This window comes from Anoplolepis gracilipes, chromosome 2 (assembly GCF_047496725.1).
Source record: "Anoplolepis gracilipes chromosome 2, ASM4749672v1, whole genome shotgun sequence".
In the NCBI taxonomy this organism is placed as follows: Eukaryota; Metazoa; Arthropoda; class Insecta; order Hymenoptera; family Formicidae; genus Anoplolepis; species Anoplolepis gracilipes.
In genome coordinates, this window is record NC_132971.1 from 564,083 (window position 1) to 581,685 (window position 17,603).

The 17,603-nt window shown below is 35.9% G+C and overlaps 2 protein-coding genes across 2 annotated transcripts in view; both read left to right on the forward strand.

Annotated features, from left to right (window-relative positions):
* The first annotated feature begins 359 nt into the window (after nucleotides 1–359).
* Nucleotides 360–17,603, forward strand: part of LOC140676129 (uncharacterized) — a 42,447-nt gene continuing 25,203 nt past the window's right edge. Inside the window, exons 1-2 of the mRNA XM_072910849.1 lie at nucleotides 360–5,814; nucleotides 12,198–12,283. Of these exons, the coding sequence (XP_072766950.1) occupies nucleotides 3,148–5,814; nucleotides 12,198–12,283 (2,753 nt within the window). The 5' untranslated portion in view covers nucleotides 360–3,147. The remainder of the gene's footprint in view (nucleotides 5,815–12,197; nucleotides 12,284–17,603) is intronic.
* The window catches only part of LOC140676130 (four and a half LIM domains protein 2-like), a 77,159-nt gene continuing 76,306 nt past the window's right edge, over nucleotides 16,751–17,603 (forward strand). Inside the window, exon 1 of the mRNA XM_072910855.1 lies at nucleotides 16,751–16,788. Coding sequence (XP_072766956.1) covers nucleotides 16,766–16,788 — 23 coding nt within the window. The 5' untranslated portion in view covers nucleotides 16,751–16,765. The remainder of the gene's footprint in view (nucleotides 16,789–17,603) is intronic.

Sequence of the window (17,603 nt, forward strand, 5' to 3'; positions counted from 1 at the left end):
TTCCTCTTTATATCACGTGTTTTCGTGTCATGGATCAACGTTTATTTGGTGGTGATTCACGAGCCGGTTTGTCTTCTCATCGTTATTTCAAGAATACGTTATCCTTTTGAAAACTTTTATTAATTTGATAAAAAAATATTTAATCAATTTTTCTCGTAATGTCTATTTGTAGAGGTTAATTTTTATCACGTTTTGAAAATTGTACTACGTTAAACATATATTTTATTCATAGTTGGAAACCTTATTATTATTTTGCTACAGAAATCTATATAAGAGGTATCATAATTTGTATCATTATATTTCTTCTTTGCATTTATATTATACACATAATTTATATATATATATATATATATATATATATATATATATATATATATATATTTCTATTCGAAATACACCGAGGACCAAAGAGTTCTTAAAACGGCCCTGTCGATGATCGGTGGTAGCTTCAACTTTCCATTTCTGGCATATCGCGATCCGTGCCAGCGTGCAATTTCATCGAATCTCTCTAATCTAACTTTCTGCAAGATAAGGGGAAAACAGATTTACATACGAGCTAAACCATATCATACGGTTTCTTAGAGTACATCTTCTTTCCTTCTAAGTTTAGCCTCCTTTCCGGTTTTCTCTCTGTTCAGTGATTTTGTCGCCTGTGACTTTTCTCGGTGCGAACATAAACACGCGCTAAGTAACGTTCTCGCGGGATATTAGTCTTTTTTTTTTTTTTCCTTAACTAGACCCATTAAGGGATTGCTAAGGTCTCATTAAGCAGCGGCCGAGAGCGGCGTCTTTAGCGCGGACGACATTCCCCAAGTTTTTGTAAGAATATCCGCGAATGTCCGCCTCCGCCTGAATATTCCGAGTTTTATGCGCAAGCTGCGTTTCCACGCGTAGAACGCATGAGAAGAATCATTTTACGACACGCTCGAGCATTAAGGCTCTTGATTCGTTATTGCAACCATATCATACCAATTTCCAGAAATTTATTAATATAAATTTATTTCTTGGCTTAATCTAGGAATTTGCTAAACTTTAGCGTATTAGCCTAGGAATTTCTTGGTTTTCTTATCAGTTAATCGGTACGAATGAAAATCCAAAAGAAATTTAATAAAGTGTAATTCCGACAATTTCAAACTTATAGAATTTCATGATGTGAAAAGAATTTTTTTTTTTTATATATTTTCGAATTTAGCTCTCCTTTCACGTTCGAAGTGTGTCATTAATTTCCGCGCAAACGCTCGGCTACGTTTCGAAAGTGAAAGACGATGCCTTCCGCTCTCGTTTTGTCGTCATTCAAAAAAATGTATCACCACTTACTTTACTTTTCGTGATAACTATCATAACGATCGTCAATAAAAATATCCCGTCATTTGTCCTAGTATTCTGCAGCAATTCATGTAAATTAATATACACTCTTTGTGTATCATACAATTTCTTATATTGTGTTTATTTTAAAATTACTCCAAACCTAACAACTTTAAAGGACTCGAGTTTTCTTTCAAATTAGTAAAGAATTTTTGAAGAACGCAAGTTCTGCTTCAGAGCGTGAGTTTTTCTCTGGAGAAGTTTTATAGAGCAACTCTGATGAATTTGCATGAGGTCAAGCTTGCGTGCTTAACACATCTCACGGTTTACCAAAGTATCAACGGTCCATCGAATTAATGAGAAAATGGAGAGTCATATTCTGTCTCACCTCAGGGAGGACCACAGGACCGTGAATAGGAGGCGAAGGAGTTGGTGATGGCACGAAAGAGGACGAAAAGGGGGGACGATAGGCAGTAAAAGGGAAGGGGCAGGGAGAGAGAGGATACACGGAGGAAGGGGACAGCTCGCGGATGGCAGGAAGCGAGGGGGATATCGGCAGGATAGGGGGCGGGAGAGCGGGAGAAACACGCTCTCTCCTCTGGTGCACACTCTCGTGGTGACTCCGACCGGCAAAGTGCTCGCGTTCGTGAAAGTCCACAGACGACTTTCAGGGTCGTCTGCTCCGCGCGCTTGTCGTTCTGTCCCGAAGCCCGAAGCCCGAAGCCCGAAGCCCGAAGCCCGAAGCCGGCTGGCTTCTCGCCGAGAAAGAGCCACCTCGAGAAAAGAGGTGGCCGACGCTCTTCTCGCACTCCTACGAGTTTCGGCGAGGCGTAAGGATCCGCGACGATCATCTTTTACTTTTCTCTCAAGAAGATATCCAGAAGTTGTGTCTTTGCATGACGAGACATCGCCGAGAGTAAGGACTCCGTCGATGCGCGATCATCCATGTTGTGTTTATTTATCTTGGTGACGCTCTGATTACAGTGATCTGAAAAAAATATCAAATTGCTCGTTGCATAAACCGCAAATATCTATAAATCACTTATATTCGAACAAGAAAACGATTGGTTTTTAGACCTTTGAAGGATCTCTGCGATTAATCGATACAGTTAGCTCAATCTCTTTCATTTTACTAACCAGGAAAAACAGTGACTGATTTTAGCATTATTTCAAAACCTAATTCTATTACAACAACGTATCTGTTGTATAGACCCTTGCTCATTTTCTCCTGCTGAAGAAATTTTCATAAATGTAATATGTGTATAAGATTTTTGGTGGAAAAATATACTTTAAGATGATACAGTATTTTATGTTCTCAATTGATGCTTCTTCAGTGTTGATTTTTTCGAAATCGCAGTGAAATTTAAGCAGTTTTTGAGTGCTCGTGTATTGACGGCGATCGCGAGTTACAAATACATATGCACGGTGGATGACGGAGGATCAGGGATCGATTGGGATCGACGGTAGCCGGTGGGCTGGTTCGATATATGCGAATAATAATAGGTTGGTGCTCGTACACTTAACTGTGCGTGTCTCGGCTCTCCTCTGACGTTACTCTTTCAAGCCTGAAGATATCGTATCACGAGAAGAAGTATTATCGTTCTCATCGAAGAGAAGAATAAATTGAATTCTGTATAAATCTTTTTCAAGAAAAAAGAATTGCTTTCCTTATGTCAAATTTTATACATATTTTTATATAATACACTTTATTTGCTGACATCAATTGTTAAGTTACTTGTATATATAGCATATACATATATATATATAACACACATATTCACGAGCGATATATTTTGGCAAGATACAAGAATTTTTATCTTCAAAATTCCGTTCCTTGCAAAGATGACGTCTCGCCTGCGCGGTCCTTCGGCAGTAAAGGACACGCCAAGGACTGCCTCGTCGTTCACCAAAGACCATTTCCATCGAAGCGAGCCGGAAGCGCACTCCGGCCGATCGTGCAAGAATGGCGGGCGCGGCAACCGTTATCACTTCGGTATGTCGAAACAGCATGACAGCAAGACAGAGCGGAACGGACAGGAATATAACAAGGAAGTGGTGGAAGACGATAACGCCGATTTGTTATACAAAAAAAGCAAAGAACACTTTGGATCCTGGGATATCAAGGATGACACGAGAAAATCGAGAAGGCAAGATCTCGAGGACACACAACTGACGAATGGAAAGTTCAAAAGAGACAGAGAAAGTTCAGAACCTGTGAGTGCAAAATTTTTGGATAAAACTCAAGATCGTTTGGAGTATCGGGATGAAGGATACGTAGGATCTTTACCAAGGGAGAATCGACAAAAAAGTGAGTCCGTCGAGCGAGAACTCAACGGTTCTCATAGACCGAGGAGAAAAGAATACTGGGACGAAAGCGTCGAGTCGAGGAATCGAGAAAAGATGTGTAAGATTAGCAGAAACAACGATAGCAATAACGACACCAAGCAGCTCGTCGACGAGAGGGATATCCTGCTTAAAGAGATCGAGAGTTTAGCCATTGATGGTAGCCAATCGCCGGATCGTAGGATCCAAGCGATGATCGAGCGATTGAAATCGCGAGAGGAGAACAAATTGCGGTCCAGAAAAGGGCAGCGATCTGAAGTAAGTCCTGACAAGGAGGCATACGATAAGACGAAAGGTGGCAACAGGAGTGATCTACGATCGCCAATCATCGATCATTTGCTCGATAATCAATCTAACGATCGAAATAGGAAGCTGAAGGATGATCACGAAGATGAATGCAGATCTAGCGAATATAAGATGCACGGAAAATCCGATCGAGAGGAGGACTCGGCTCGCCGCGATCGATCGACTGATCGAAGATCGAGGAGCATCGAGAGACACAGCGAAGTTTGCGAGCCTCGAAGAGATGACAGTTTTCGAAAAAGAAGCGATACTTATAATACCGATAGAAATTATCGTAGAAAATTGAAAGAAGACGAAGAGGCTCGATCGAGAGATAGTTCGAAGAGGAGAAGTTACACTTACGAAGGTTCTCCGGAGGATTTTGACGTAAGGATACAAAGATACGATCGAGTTCTCCTCGAACCAAGAAGGGATCTGGACAGAAGTTCTCCCAGAAGAAATTCACCCAAGGAATCGAATCTAGTTAGGAAGGAATCTTTAAAGGAATTCGATCAAGAACCGATAGTCAAGAAGAATTATTTTAAAACGGAATCTAGGAGGACGATTAGCAAGGATTGCGAACCTAGTTTAATTAGAAAAACGTCGTTTAAAACTCAAGATGATGATATATACAAAAATCACATTTCAAATAGTCGCCACGACACTTCTATCAGATATTTTGACAAGGACCAAGAGGATTTATCTCATAAAAATTCCTTCAAAGACAAAAACATAGATGTAGATAAAAAAAGTATCTATAAAGTACAAGAGCTCGATAGAACTTTTTTAAAAAATCATCACGATAATACGGAGAGAAAAGTCTCTTCCAAAGAACACACAAGTGGTGTCAGTAGGATTATCCTGAGGAATTTTGATGATGATTCGAGCAGGAACAACTCGTTTAAAAATACAAGTGAGAATTCTGAAAAGAAGAATTTATTTAGGGAAAAGAACGTGGAGTTTGGCCAGATTTCTCACAAAGATCGCGAGAATGACTCAGAGAGGAAGAAGAACAATTTTAAGGATGATGACGAGGAATTTGGACAGACATCTTATCACGATTACGAGAATAATATTGATAGAAAAACCGCAAACGATCGCTATATCGAATTCGGCAAGATATCCTTCCAGACACAACAAAATGATGAATTACGCCCTTCAAATTCTTTCAAGGAAGAAAATAATGAAGCAGTCGTTCGGACGAGCTCCTTCAAGGAACGCGACGCTTCCTCGAACAGACGCGCGTCCTTGAAAAACAAAGGTCGCGGGGCGTCCGAAAGAAAATCAGATAGACACTCAAAACCATTGACACCGCCAAAGAAGGATGATCCGGAGGATAACGGCAAGGAATTAAAAAATTTTTGCCCCAAATCCTGGCACGAGAGCAACCGGCTATTTTCCGCCAGATATCTACGAAACCATAGTAAGCTGCGAAGCCCTCCGGAAGGAAGGCTTCACGTCGACGTCTCGCCCGAGCGAGGATTTTCGAGTCTGCAGACTACGAGGACCAGCGCGATTGAGGCATCTGCAAACGATCCTGAAGAGGATTGTTTCGAGATCCGCGAAGACAGAATTGAGTCAGCTGACGGCGGATCCTCTCAAGTTTCCTCATCTCGCGACCGTAACGGTGCCACGATTATCAGGATCCGATCGTCGGAGGATCCTGGTGGCGTAGCGGAGAGAGTTCGTCGTCGACGTCGGCCCGTGCAGGAAGTGGCGAGACGTAGGAGATATGATGACAATGATGAGGACAGCGATGAGGACGAAGAGGAGGAGAATCATTGGCGAAGGGCTCGAAGGGACGGCGGAATCTTGCCGGGGAGAGATGGCGGTAACACCAGCAGCACGACACCCTCGAGAACGATCTGGAACTATCGTGAAGGGGTATGGCACTTTCATGAGTCAATTGCATTCGATCGATCCTTTATGGTTCAGAGACGCGAGGCAATTTTTATAAATCGTTGGAGGAGATGAGAAAGAGAAAGAGAGAGAGAGAGAGAGAGAGAGAGAGAGAGAAAAAGAGATGACGGCGATTGAATTAAAAATAATAAACGCCGTAAACGCGGTGTTTATTATCGAGGATAATTCCCGTGAAAGAAAGAGAGTATGACTCTCTCTCATCCTTTCAAGCTCTGCCGCAGGAACAATTGATAATAATTGAAGTGATAGTCAAGACGATTGCGTTCATTTCCCACTGTTCTTGATATTCAATTTAAACGAATTTATTTCAAGTTTGTGTAAAGGTATAAATTGTGTGCTGTTGTTGAGTATGGTTGTTGCGCGAGTCATAATTCTCGTTTTGTCTTTATCTTGTATAGGAACTGCATTAGTAATTGATGGAGTAAAAAATGACAAGAATGTGTTATTTAAAACAAACAACAAAAAATATCAAAATTCTAAAATTACGATTAATAATTATACTAACTTCTTTATAACTTACCGAGAAATAAATATTGATATATTTTGGTGCATAGGTATTGGAAAGAGAATAAGTAATCAATTTAAATAAAATCTTATACATTTAGCGTATGAATTCGCATTTAAGTAATATGAAAAATACAGGAAAGATTAAAAAATATTAGCATATATAATTAATCGTTATCTAAAATAAATAGATTATGAAAATTACATATATTACTATTAGTTCTTAATAATAATAATTTTATAATAAGCATAATTAAGGTGAAATTACCACGTAATACTTGGGAATTATATACAGAATTTTAAGCGTGCAAGTGTTGATGGAGTAAAAGAGAGAGAAAATAGGTTTACTAATTATTTATAATAACTATATATAATGATTGGAAATTATAATCTTCCTTTTGAGAAAATACAGATATAGTGCTTCAATTGGCTTCGATTATTATACACAGAAGTAAGCATAAAATTTAGTAGTCGTTTACCGGTCGTAGTCATTACACCTAATGATTTTGTGGAAAGAATATTCAAATGTCTGTGCAACACCATTTAAGCGATAAAATATACTATAAACTGGTTTGGTTGCATAATTGCGATTCATACGCATTTCGTTTGCTTGTTTATCGACGATTTTTCGCGATCGTTGGTGAACGCGGATCAACATTGTTACGTCTCGATCGAGTACGAGCGACCGAGTCGCCATGAAAACTTTACGCAATATTGCACGACCTCGTGCACTAAAATTGCAATTTGCCTGGAATCTGGCGATGGTCGTTTTACGGTCGAGAGAGCGCGATACTTTAAAATTAAGTGGCTTTGATTGGAGATGATAAGTTTCGTAATTTGCGTGAATATAAACGCAATAGCAAATTGTATCCAGCAGAATTTTATTAAAATTCTCCTAAATCATCCATCTCTTTAATTTTATTCTCCAGCCCTTGCAACGCGTTAGATTTTACATTCTTTTCTATATAACGCAAAATTATTTGACAAAACATAAATAAACTATAAATTCTATAAATACAGCATAAAATACAATGCATTATATTAATTTTATTTGTACTTTACTTTTTATTTTCACATATTTTAATTTTTATCTGCACTTGTACAAGTGCGATACTAGTTCAATTTTTTATCTATTTTTGCACTCTAACATTATTTTAATTTTGATTTCTTTTATAAATCATAAACACACGTATCATGCGATTTGTAAGCAATGATTTTTCTTTCAAGATTACACAGGATAAAGTTGAACAGGATAGACTGAATTGGTGCTTAGTGAATAGTATGTTCAACTTTCTTAACAAACTTCGTAATCATTTCGGACTCATCCAGAACAAGCAATTTATAATCTCCATTTATCATCCACGCCTATTTACGTCCACGAAGCACACAAATTACGCTTCATCGCGGTTCAATCCGATTAAGTGAAAGCTAAATACCGGTAGCCCAACTGCCACCGTTGCTAATCCTTTAAATGGCAAATGACGTAATGACTCGTTAGGACTTTAATTGTAACATTTCGTAAAATTAATTTTTCGCATTGTACTATTGTATTATCAAGTAAATATATCAGTAATTTAACAAAAATAAAAATCAATTTTCACCGACATTATAATTTGCAAAGGACATAAATCAATTTATTATAATTATTAATTTATTATAATTCATTATTAATTCATTATTAATTTATTAATTTAAAATTTTACTTAATATTTATTTATTATGAGAAAATATTTATTTTTGAATTCTGTATAAAAGAATTAAATATTTTATAAATAGTTGAGAGAGATATATTAAAGCTGTTCAGCTATGACTGAAAAAATTGAAGTAGTCGATTCGATTACGTAATTCGATTTCGTTTCGTGAAGCAAACCGGACGATTTTCCAATGACGGGAGTACTTATCAATTTGTCGTCGGGCTTGCCGCGTGCACAGGTTTTCAACCAACTTTCGCAATTGCCTTGTCTATTGGCCAACGCGTCATGCAAATGTCAGCGAACCGCCTACGATCTGAATGGCCAGTATCGCGCGTAGGACACGTCGTTACGGATAACATCTCTCCTTAAACGAGTCACTGCGTTAAAAATGCGCTCTTTGTCTGCGGGATAATCGACTGATCGGATCGTTAAGAGGGAAGATATAAGTGTTTTTTGACCTGTTTTAATCAATCTTCTAAGAATGAGTTTATGGGTTTATAGATATTGATTTTGTTGATAGAAAATATATGGTATACATATAAATATAGGCATTTTAACTACATATTCTAAAATTTACATAATAAATTAAATATTTCGGAATTTTACAATATTAAACTAATCGGAGCCTAGAGTATTTATATATTACTTTCAGAACATGTAACAAAATTAAAATTAATTTTGCGTATTTTTTTATTTTTATCTATCCTGTTTAGAACAAAGATTTAATTAATTTGATCAATGCGAAAATTCAAATTCTAAATGCAAGGCAAACATACCGTCTTAACGGCGGCTGCAATACGTTAAAATAGTGATCAAGCGAAAGTTACAGCTGTTGAATCAAATCAGAATTGCCAGACTGCATTCTCGTTACAATTCTGCATCATTCATTTCCAACCGTAAATGATTAGAATAATTTTTCATGACATCCGCGGTATGTTAATTCTAACAAGTAATCTGTCTTCTTGAGCAACACTTGTAATCAAAAGTATCGTTTCATCATTTCACGAGTTACTTTTGCACATAAATTGGATGAAAGGTACAATATTTTTTAATGCGCAGAAGAATAATTAATCAGAATCACACATCAAACGTAAAAATAAAGTCACAGCTTTCGAAATTTTCAACATAAAAAATTAGATTGATTATAATAATTAAGTTTTTAGCTATCTTTTGTTTTAACACTTTATATGTCGCTCGCATTTCTAAGAGATTTTAATAAAACAATCTTCAAACTAACATACTTGACATCGAAAACTTTCTCGTATAGATTCGAAATAATGAAGTATTCGTTTCTTTTGTCTTTATATTGTCGTGCGTATATATTTTTATGCGATCCGCCTTGACATCGCGAGGAAAAGAGACCCTTCACCACGAGATGAGTCAGGGGGAAAAATATGTTAATTAAACATCGAAGCTCGCGCGCGCGGCTGCTGGCATCGTTATTCGGGATTGCTATATATAGGCAGATCTAGAGTCAGATTGGCGGCGATCGGCACATTTTTTAACGCATGTCTATTCGATATTTGGTGATGATGTCGGCAATGAGGGGCTCATGTGGGCGGACCGACCATATATGTCGGCCGAAAGGTTCTTGAACGCATCCAACGCGCCTCGAGCTTTCTTTCTATTTAGCGTGACAGCTTCCTTTTCTTCTCTTCGCTTGTAGACAAACCGGTGAGACTGTAGACGAAGAGACTGGGATCGTTCATAGACCAGACTATTGCTGACGCAAATAGTATTCAGACATATATGACGGTTCTTTTGATAGTAGTGATCTACGATCTCGCGAATCGACATTGATCTTCCTTTAATTAATTTACAGTCACGTATTCCCTCAAAGAAATTTCTCACAAATTCTTTTGAAAATAAATTATAATTGTGCGTGAAATATTTACTTATAATAATGATATAGACATAAATTTTTTTACAAATTTTCTATAATTAATCTTTATAATAATTTTTCTTTAACGCAATCAAAATTTGTATAAAAATCTTATTGCTTTTTGACTTAATATCGATATTCTACTTGCTCGTTTATTTGAGAGAGAGAGAGAGAGAGAGAGAGAGAGAGAGGGAGAGTTTCTTCTTTTCGTATATACATTATATATTTCAGATTTATTTAATAACTGTAATATATTAATATAATAATTATAGTATATATTAAGCATGTAAAAGTTTTTCGAATCATTGTCCTTTTTATCACTTGCACTTTGGAAATACTTATGTGATTATATATTGTAACAACTTCTTGCTGATAGTTTCATTTTACATATATGAAAATTATATTTGTACAAATTAATATTCAATATATGTATATGAGCTTTTTATATAAATTTTGCCTGTCTCGCGAAACGCGTCCTTTTCCAAAAAATTTATGGCGCTCCGTCAACTTGATTTTTTGTGATAACCGATGTAAACAGAGATATAAACATGCCATCGAAAATATTTTAAAATGTTTTTTTAAAAAATGCGACAGAGGTAATTAACATAGCAAAGTAATCATTTATTATATTACGCGCGTGGATCCAAATCAGAACATGCAAGAAAATTGATGTATTATTGTTTCCTGAAGGAAGACGGTAATATTATAATAGATGATAGCTACATAAAAGCGTCCAATAGGATGAGAGGGAGAAGGAGAAGTAAGGAACTCGATGATAATATAATAACCTATCATTCCTGTTCGTTCGTCAATTTATTTAAATATAAAAATAAATGTGCTTAACTTCGACTTCCTTAATTTACAGTCTAAGCAACATTTTAGTAACCGTTTGACGTTAAATTTCCGGATATCGTTTATTCGACATAAGTACATCCTTAATAATAGGAGAAAAATCGCCTAATTTTTAAATATTCTCCGTCTTTCTCTCTTTAAGCTTAATGTTTATACTTTTTTCAAACTTTCTCCTATAAATTAATGAAACCCTAAAGATGTTCAAATTAGCAAAATTAAATTAAATTAAAAAACGGAAAGATGGAAAGAAAATTTTTTTGTTTGATTATTTTAATAATAAAAAGAATTATATAATATACGCATATATAAGTATGTATATAGTATATATATATATATATATATATATATATATATATAAGAGATTTTTTATAAATATTTTTAAAGACGTATTCGATTAGTTAGTCAATTATAGCTAACGTGTGTTTCATGTCAAATTCGTCGACACATCGACGGAACGATTATTATTACAGGCTATTATTAGTGACATGTACTCATTAGCGGTTCATCGTCCGTGTACGAACGAAATAAACATCGCGATATGTCGTGACATAACAAGGCTCGGGCAATTAAAAACTTTTCCCAATTACACGTGGCTCATCCTTTGGCCGGGACCTTGTCCCCGTTCGCACGTGCCAACGAGCGTCATGTAGAACGTCATGTATGTACGAAACGACGATTACTTGTTCGTTGTCTCTCTTTGTCATGAAAAAAAAATTCACAAATTACAATGTTATTGAAGTGTTAATATTTCGCTTTTGACACTCCATATTTGTGACACCAATATTTTCCTTTACAATTAGATATTAGCATAGAATTGCTTTAACTATATCAATAATTTGAAAAACAATGAAAAAATAACGTAACGTTCTAACTTGGAATGTTTTTTCTTGTTTTCTCTTTGCATATTTTAAATGTATTATTATTGCATTATTATTGCATTCTTCACATTTAATATGTTTAATACGATTTTATCAAATTACGTCGATTCGAAGAAGTTCGTATTTATCGACATTTGCATAATATATGCGAAAATCAATTGCTCCATGTATTTGCATCTTGACCTATGCTAAAGATAATTTTTAATATCTATTATTATCATTTCTGATATGTTTTTATCATTAACTAAACTTAACTTTATAAGAGACTATTCAGGTAATTTTCATTTCAGTCGATATGATCTGCCTCTTATAGATTAAAAATATTAAGATAACACTTTAAGCTATTTTATCTGGATGCTCGAGCTTAATAATTATTTCTCGACATTCTTAACCGACAAAAGCTAAGTTTAAAAATAAAAAAAAAAAAACATGACATAAAAGAATCATAAGGATTATTCGAATTAGATTACTTTATTACTTATAGTTTATTATATTTGTGAACTCGCGATAATTTGTTAACATTTACTTGCTTTTCAGGGCGTTCTCATCACAGACGTAGAAGAAGGCCAACCTTGTTTGCAGTGCGGAGAAATATGTCCCGGATTTTCACCACACATTTGGAGGTGAGTGTTTTTTTAACGAAATAAAAATGTCAAAAAGTAAGGTGAAATGTTGAAACTATATAATAATTTAATACAACGTTGGAGAATTTATTCATAAACCATTTGTTGCATTTCCATAAACACAAAAATCAATTTAACCTACTCTACTTCAACGTCAAAATATGCAATCATCGAGATTGTGTATTATTTCAAATGGAAATAAAGCTTCTGCGATAAGGCATTCCGACGTTATCGTAACAGTATATAATTTTGTTATCCACGGTAGGCAGACAAGCAGATACAAAGTTGAAAATTGGCATGGATCGGATCGTGAAATCGGATTGCCGAATCATGCAATTGTTAGGCTTTGAAAACTGTATCCATTACTCCGGTAGCGTAACTCAGCAGCGGTAAAATTACCGCTCGGTAATTACCCTCCGTGACTTACGGCCCAGCAATGCGGTAATAGCGAATTAATTGCCCGGGGCTTCGGAGGACGGAGGCGAGGCCGCCTTCCAGCATCTCTTTGCTGCAAGGAGAAAGGCGGGCCTGCGTCGCGTTCGTGCATTTATGGCACGGAGATGGATTCACAGTTATATTCCGCCTAAGGAGATAGTATAAGGATCTTGCGTTAAGGCGATTGTGATTGGGAAATAATTGAGAAAAATGTAGAGACTCGTGAAAAATAATTTATACATCTTTTATTATCACACACATCAAAATATCATTTTTGTTTTATAACAAAGAAAAATTAATTCTAATTTCTGTAATGATCTGATAGCTAAGAAAAATTAAAAGATATTAATGCATTTAAAGAGAAAAACTAAAATGAATGAAAAGTATCTTGTCTTAATTTAAAAATAATCATAAAGCATTTATCTATCAATAATCAATTTTCGCCTTCAAATTTCTTAGAAAATAAATATTTTACGAAGATTCTAATCAGTTATTGTTAAGTGCATTTAACTACTGCGAAAAATTATTGCTTCGATTTTAATAGGTACGAAAGTGTTTATTTCTTCGCGAAACGTACGAACGGAAGGAGAACAAGTCCGATTAATACAATTGAATCATCAACATTGAAGATTCAAATTTATGCTAAAATATAAATTCTATTTTATATGACTAAAGAATTATAAAGAACTTTCTTTAGTACTTTAACACTTATTATTCTCTTTAAAACTTGACAAAGTGAGATTTTAAGAATTTATAATCAGAGTTGTTTATTACGGAAATTAATGTCATTCAAAGTGGAAAAAGAACGAATGTACGCGTCCAGCCGAGAACATAAAATCGATGACGAATCGTTGCCACTGTATCCTCGACACGTCGCTTCCAATGTTTGTTGGAAATTAGTCTCGTTAGGTGGGGAAAAAAAAATAACAGCCCCCCGAATATAAGTGAGAAACACATATAAGCACGATTATCTCCCAAGTCGTAATGCGACGGGACGCACCTTGTAAAAATAAATCTTTGACATTTACGGTCGGTGTCGTACTCTTTCCGAGACGTCTATCTTCCCTCGCATTTTGGCCTCGAATGATTAATATAACTGCCGATCACTGTTAACTTAGAGTAAGCAACTGTTGCATGAATCCCTGGCTCGTACAAACCGTTCATGATTATTTTTTCTGGTTAACTCGGTGCGATATAAACTTTTCCATCTCAAAGATTGCATTATATAAGCATAATAGTTGAAAAAATATTGTTAAACAAAATTCAACTTTTTGTTAAATAAAAGTAAGTATACATATTTTATATACATATATAAATATAAATAAATAAATAAATAAATATATATATATATATGTAAAATTATTCCTTAGATATCTAAATTTAAATTTTTTGAATCTTATTAATTTGACAGGAAAAAGAATCTATTATTTATAATTTATTATAAATGAAGTGAGAGATATGATATAGACTGTCTTTTTTTTTCTATCTCTATTCTGTTATCGTATGTTACGGATATATATAAATTGTTAGGAATATGTAAATAATTCATCATTTTTTTTTATTACGTCCTAAAACAAATAACGAACTTTATGCCAAGAGGTATCGATAAAAAAGTTATGCATCGACAGAATTTTTTGCATGTATCTTGAAACGTCATTTATTATACGGGCGTAAAATTATGAGTGTCCTTTCTAACGATGTGTGTTCGCGACATAAAATTTGATTGATTTACGATGTCTGTATCGATTCAAAGTGAAACTCCTACACAAATCTACTATACGGTTCTGGTTCTATGAGTTTCGAGTATCGATAATAGGCGCCTCGTCTCGAATACAAACCATGAGCTGGTATTTATAGATTCATAGAGGATCAAGCCCGATCGAATGCAAATGCGGCAGCTAATTCCATGACTCTGTCAAGACGTCGTAATTTAAAATTTGTTCTGGTGTGCGAGTATTTTATGCGTTATAAAAGAAGTCTTTATTAAAACTAGATGCTTTCTAAAGAATTGATATATTAATATAGATATTAATATAGATATTTTATAAAATATTTTTACAATGTGTGCGAGGTTAGGTATGTTTTAAATTTATAGCTACAGCAGTCAATGAACTCTAAAGACTTTCTCCGGATAAAACAATTTTTTCTTTCAAGTTTCGTTTAAAAATAGCTATTCTAAATATTTTCCAAGAAATATCTAAAAATGATATATAGCAGTGGTCGTGATATATAGCAGTGATAAATCTGCATACAGGAAAGATTTCAAGTTGGTTCACAAACAGTACTTAACTTTCAGTCTGATCTTGGATGAGGGAAATTTTACGTCACAGCTTTATTTTTTCATTCGTGTACGCTTATTTGACATTTTCTTTTTTTTTTTTTTTTTTTATTGAACGCGTAGCGAAATTTCAAACATATCTTTCGCGTACCTATCTCTATTTTTGCTTTTCGTATCGCGTCAAAGGAACGCCAAAGCCGAAAATTCTCCGCTCGGTTTATTTCGAACTCTTTGCGCGCGATTGTCGGACGCAACGGGCAACTGACAGCGATCCGCGGAGGCAATGGCGACGTGTTTCCTTTGAAAATTTGTAAATAATCATTCCTCAAAGTAATGGTCGCGTTTACATGGCTTATTTACAACGTGTACCTAAATTTACTCATGATTCCGAAGCGAGCGACGAACTCTCGGAACTATCTCTCGCTACTAATAAAAAGATGGATTAATGTCTGCGGAAATGAGAAATCAGACTACTTTCCTCATTTATGAATAACCGTAATGCGTATAGTTGCCAGATCATTTACTAGCATGTGTGCTGAAAGCGTATGCTACGCATCACGTTTTATTTGGCTCAAAAGTTTACGCAAATATACTTTTTCCTATACGAGAGAGAGAGAGAGAGAGCACTTTAATAGCGAAATTAAATATTGCAGCAATCTACGCAGTTATTCACGCGCACACACACACACACACACACACGCATACGTATATTAAAAGAAAAGATTACATCATCTATAAATTATCTTTATCAAGAGAAAGAGAGAGAAAAAAAATATTGCCTACATTTATAAATTATATACCTACTTTATTTTGATACAAAAATTGTCTCGCATGTATCATAAATATTAGGACTGTTATAATATTTAATATGCAAAATTAATAACTTTCATGCCATCTTGGCGTTATTATTTTTAGAATAAATGATTCACACAACCATAGGCTCTTGCCATACTTTACGTAATAATAATTAGACCATCTTACAAACTATGTGTACGCTAATACTCGACGCTTGACGTATACGCTTACCTCACGTGTCTCTGCGCGCACGTGTGTGTATATGCGCCGTGATCCGCCAAACGCGGCGGCGAACCGTGAGCCGTGAGTCACTCTCGTGCGGACCATGGCTCGCTCTCGCCTGCATCTCGCTTGGTTCCTCTCTCGGTGATCTCGGTGATCTCGGCGCGCACGTGCTCCGACAGCGAGATATATGCGGCGGCGACGGCGACGGCGGCGGCGGCGGCGGCGGCGGCGGCGGCAGCGGCGGTCCAGTGCAGGGCCGGTTGGCGGGCGCGTTGGCACACGACCGCGTTCCGGATTCGTAATATATACCCGGTTATACATATGGATCGACGACACGCTTCCTCGGCACCTGTCGCCGCTGTCGCGACGCATCGCGACGATACTCCTCCGCACCGCATCGGCGCGGCGTTCCGATCGCGCTTGCTCCAAATTCCCGCCTGATCGAGTCCGCTCTCGGGTCGCGATCGGCCGGCTGGCATGCTTTTCGAAATTACGCCCGTCTAGCTTTCGCGAGTGTGAACGATATGTGTTTTGCCTCCCGACGTAGACGATCTGTTTTTCGAGCTGATCGAAATTAGACGGCGCTTCAGAGTGAATAACAAAGGACACAGTTTCGCCGGGTCTAGGCAAATTTCAAGTAAATTGCCATTTTATCGAAGTTTGGAGTGTCGGTTACGGAGTGATCGACACTAAAGTCCGATGGTTATAATATATGGAAAGAGAAAATTATGTGCAGTGATACATGAGTGATGATTGTCAAACAATTCACAAGGTGTGAAGTGGATGTATTCTTATTTTGAATAATAGAAATTATGTATACACAAGTGCGCAAAGTAATTCGCGTTTAGCAAGTGAGAGAAAGATAAATATTATTATTTAGATTATTATTTCGATCAATAAGAGAGATATTTTCCAAAGTTTTTAATATTTCGTGACATGATTCATCGTCAGATTAAATTATCATCCACTGTAGATACGTTGTAATTATGCGTTCCAATTTACTTTATTTCATCTTAAATTTTTAGTTAAAACTTTTAACAAATCGCTCTAAATCTTTTGTTAGCTTTTTTTCTAGCATTTTAAATATCTTTCTTCTTTTCTGATAATGATAGTGAGCACTTGAAATTTTTTCATTGGTGTTTTATCGAATTATTATTAGACTTGATTTCTCACACACAATAAATAACGTAGAAAGAATTACATCATTTAATATATGAATACATAATAATCTTTTCTTTGTGTATGTGCGTATAAGTGAATCATAGAGGTGCATATTAATTAAAATTATATTTAATATATAGAAGATAACTTGTCTTTTTTGTTGCAAAAATATAATTTCTCTGTCTCTCTCTACATCTTTTTCTTTCTTTCTCTTGTAAATGTTCAAAATCGATATACAGGGAAAGATTGAAAAATACCAATGTGCAAAAGTGTCGCCGTGTATGCGAATTCGATTCTCTTACTCATAGAATGCAACAGGTGAGATCAGCTGGCGACGCAATCGTCGTTATCGTTTTACGTTTAGTGAACTCTTAATCTGCCAAACGGCAAAAGTTACACACGTGAGTATATTTAATAGATGCGTGG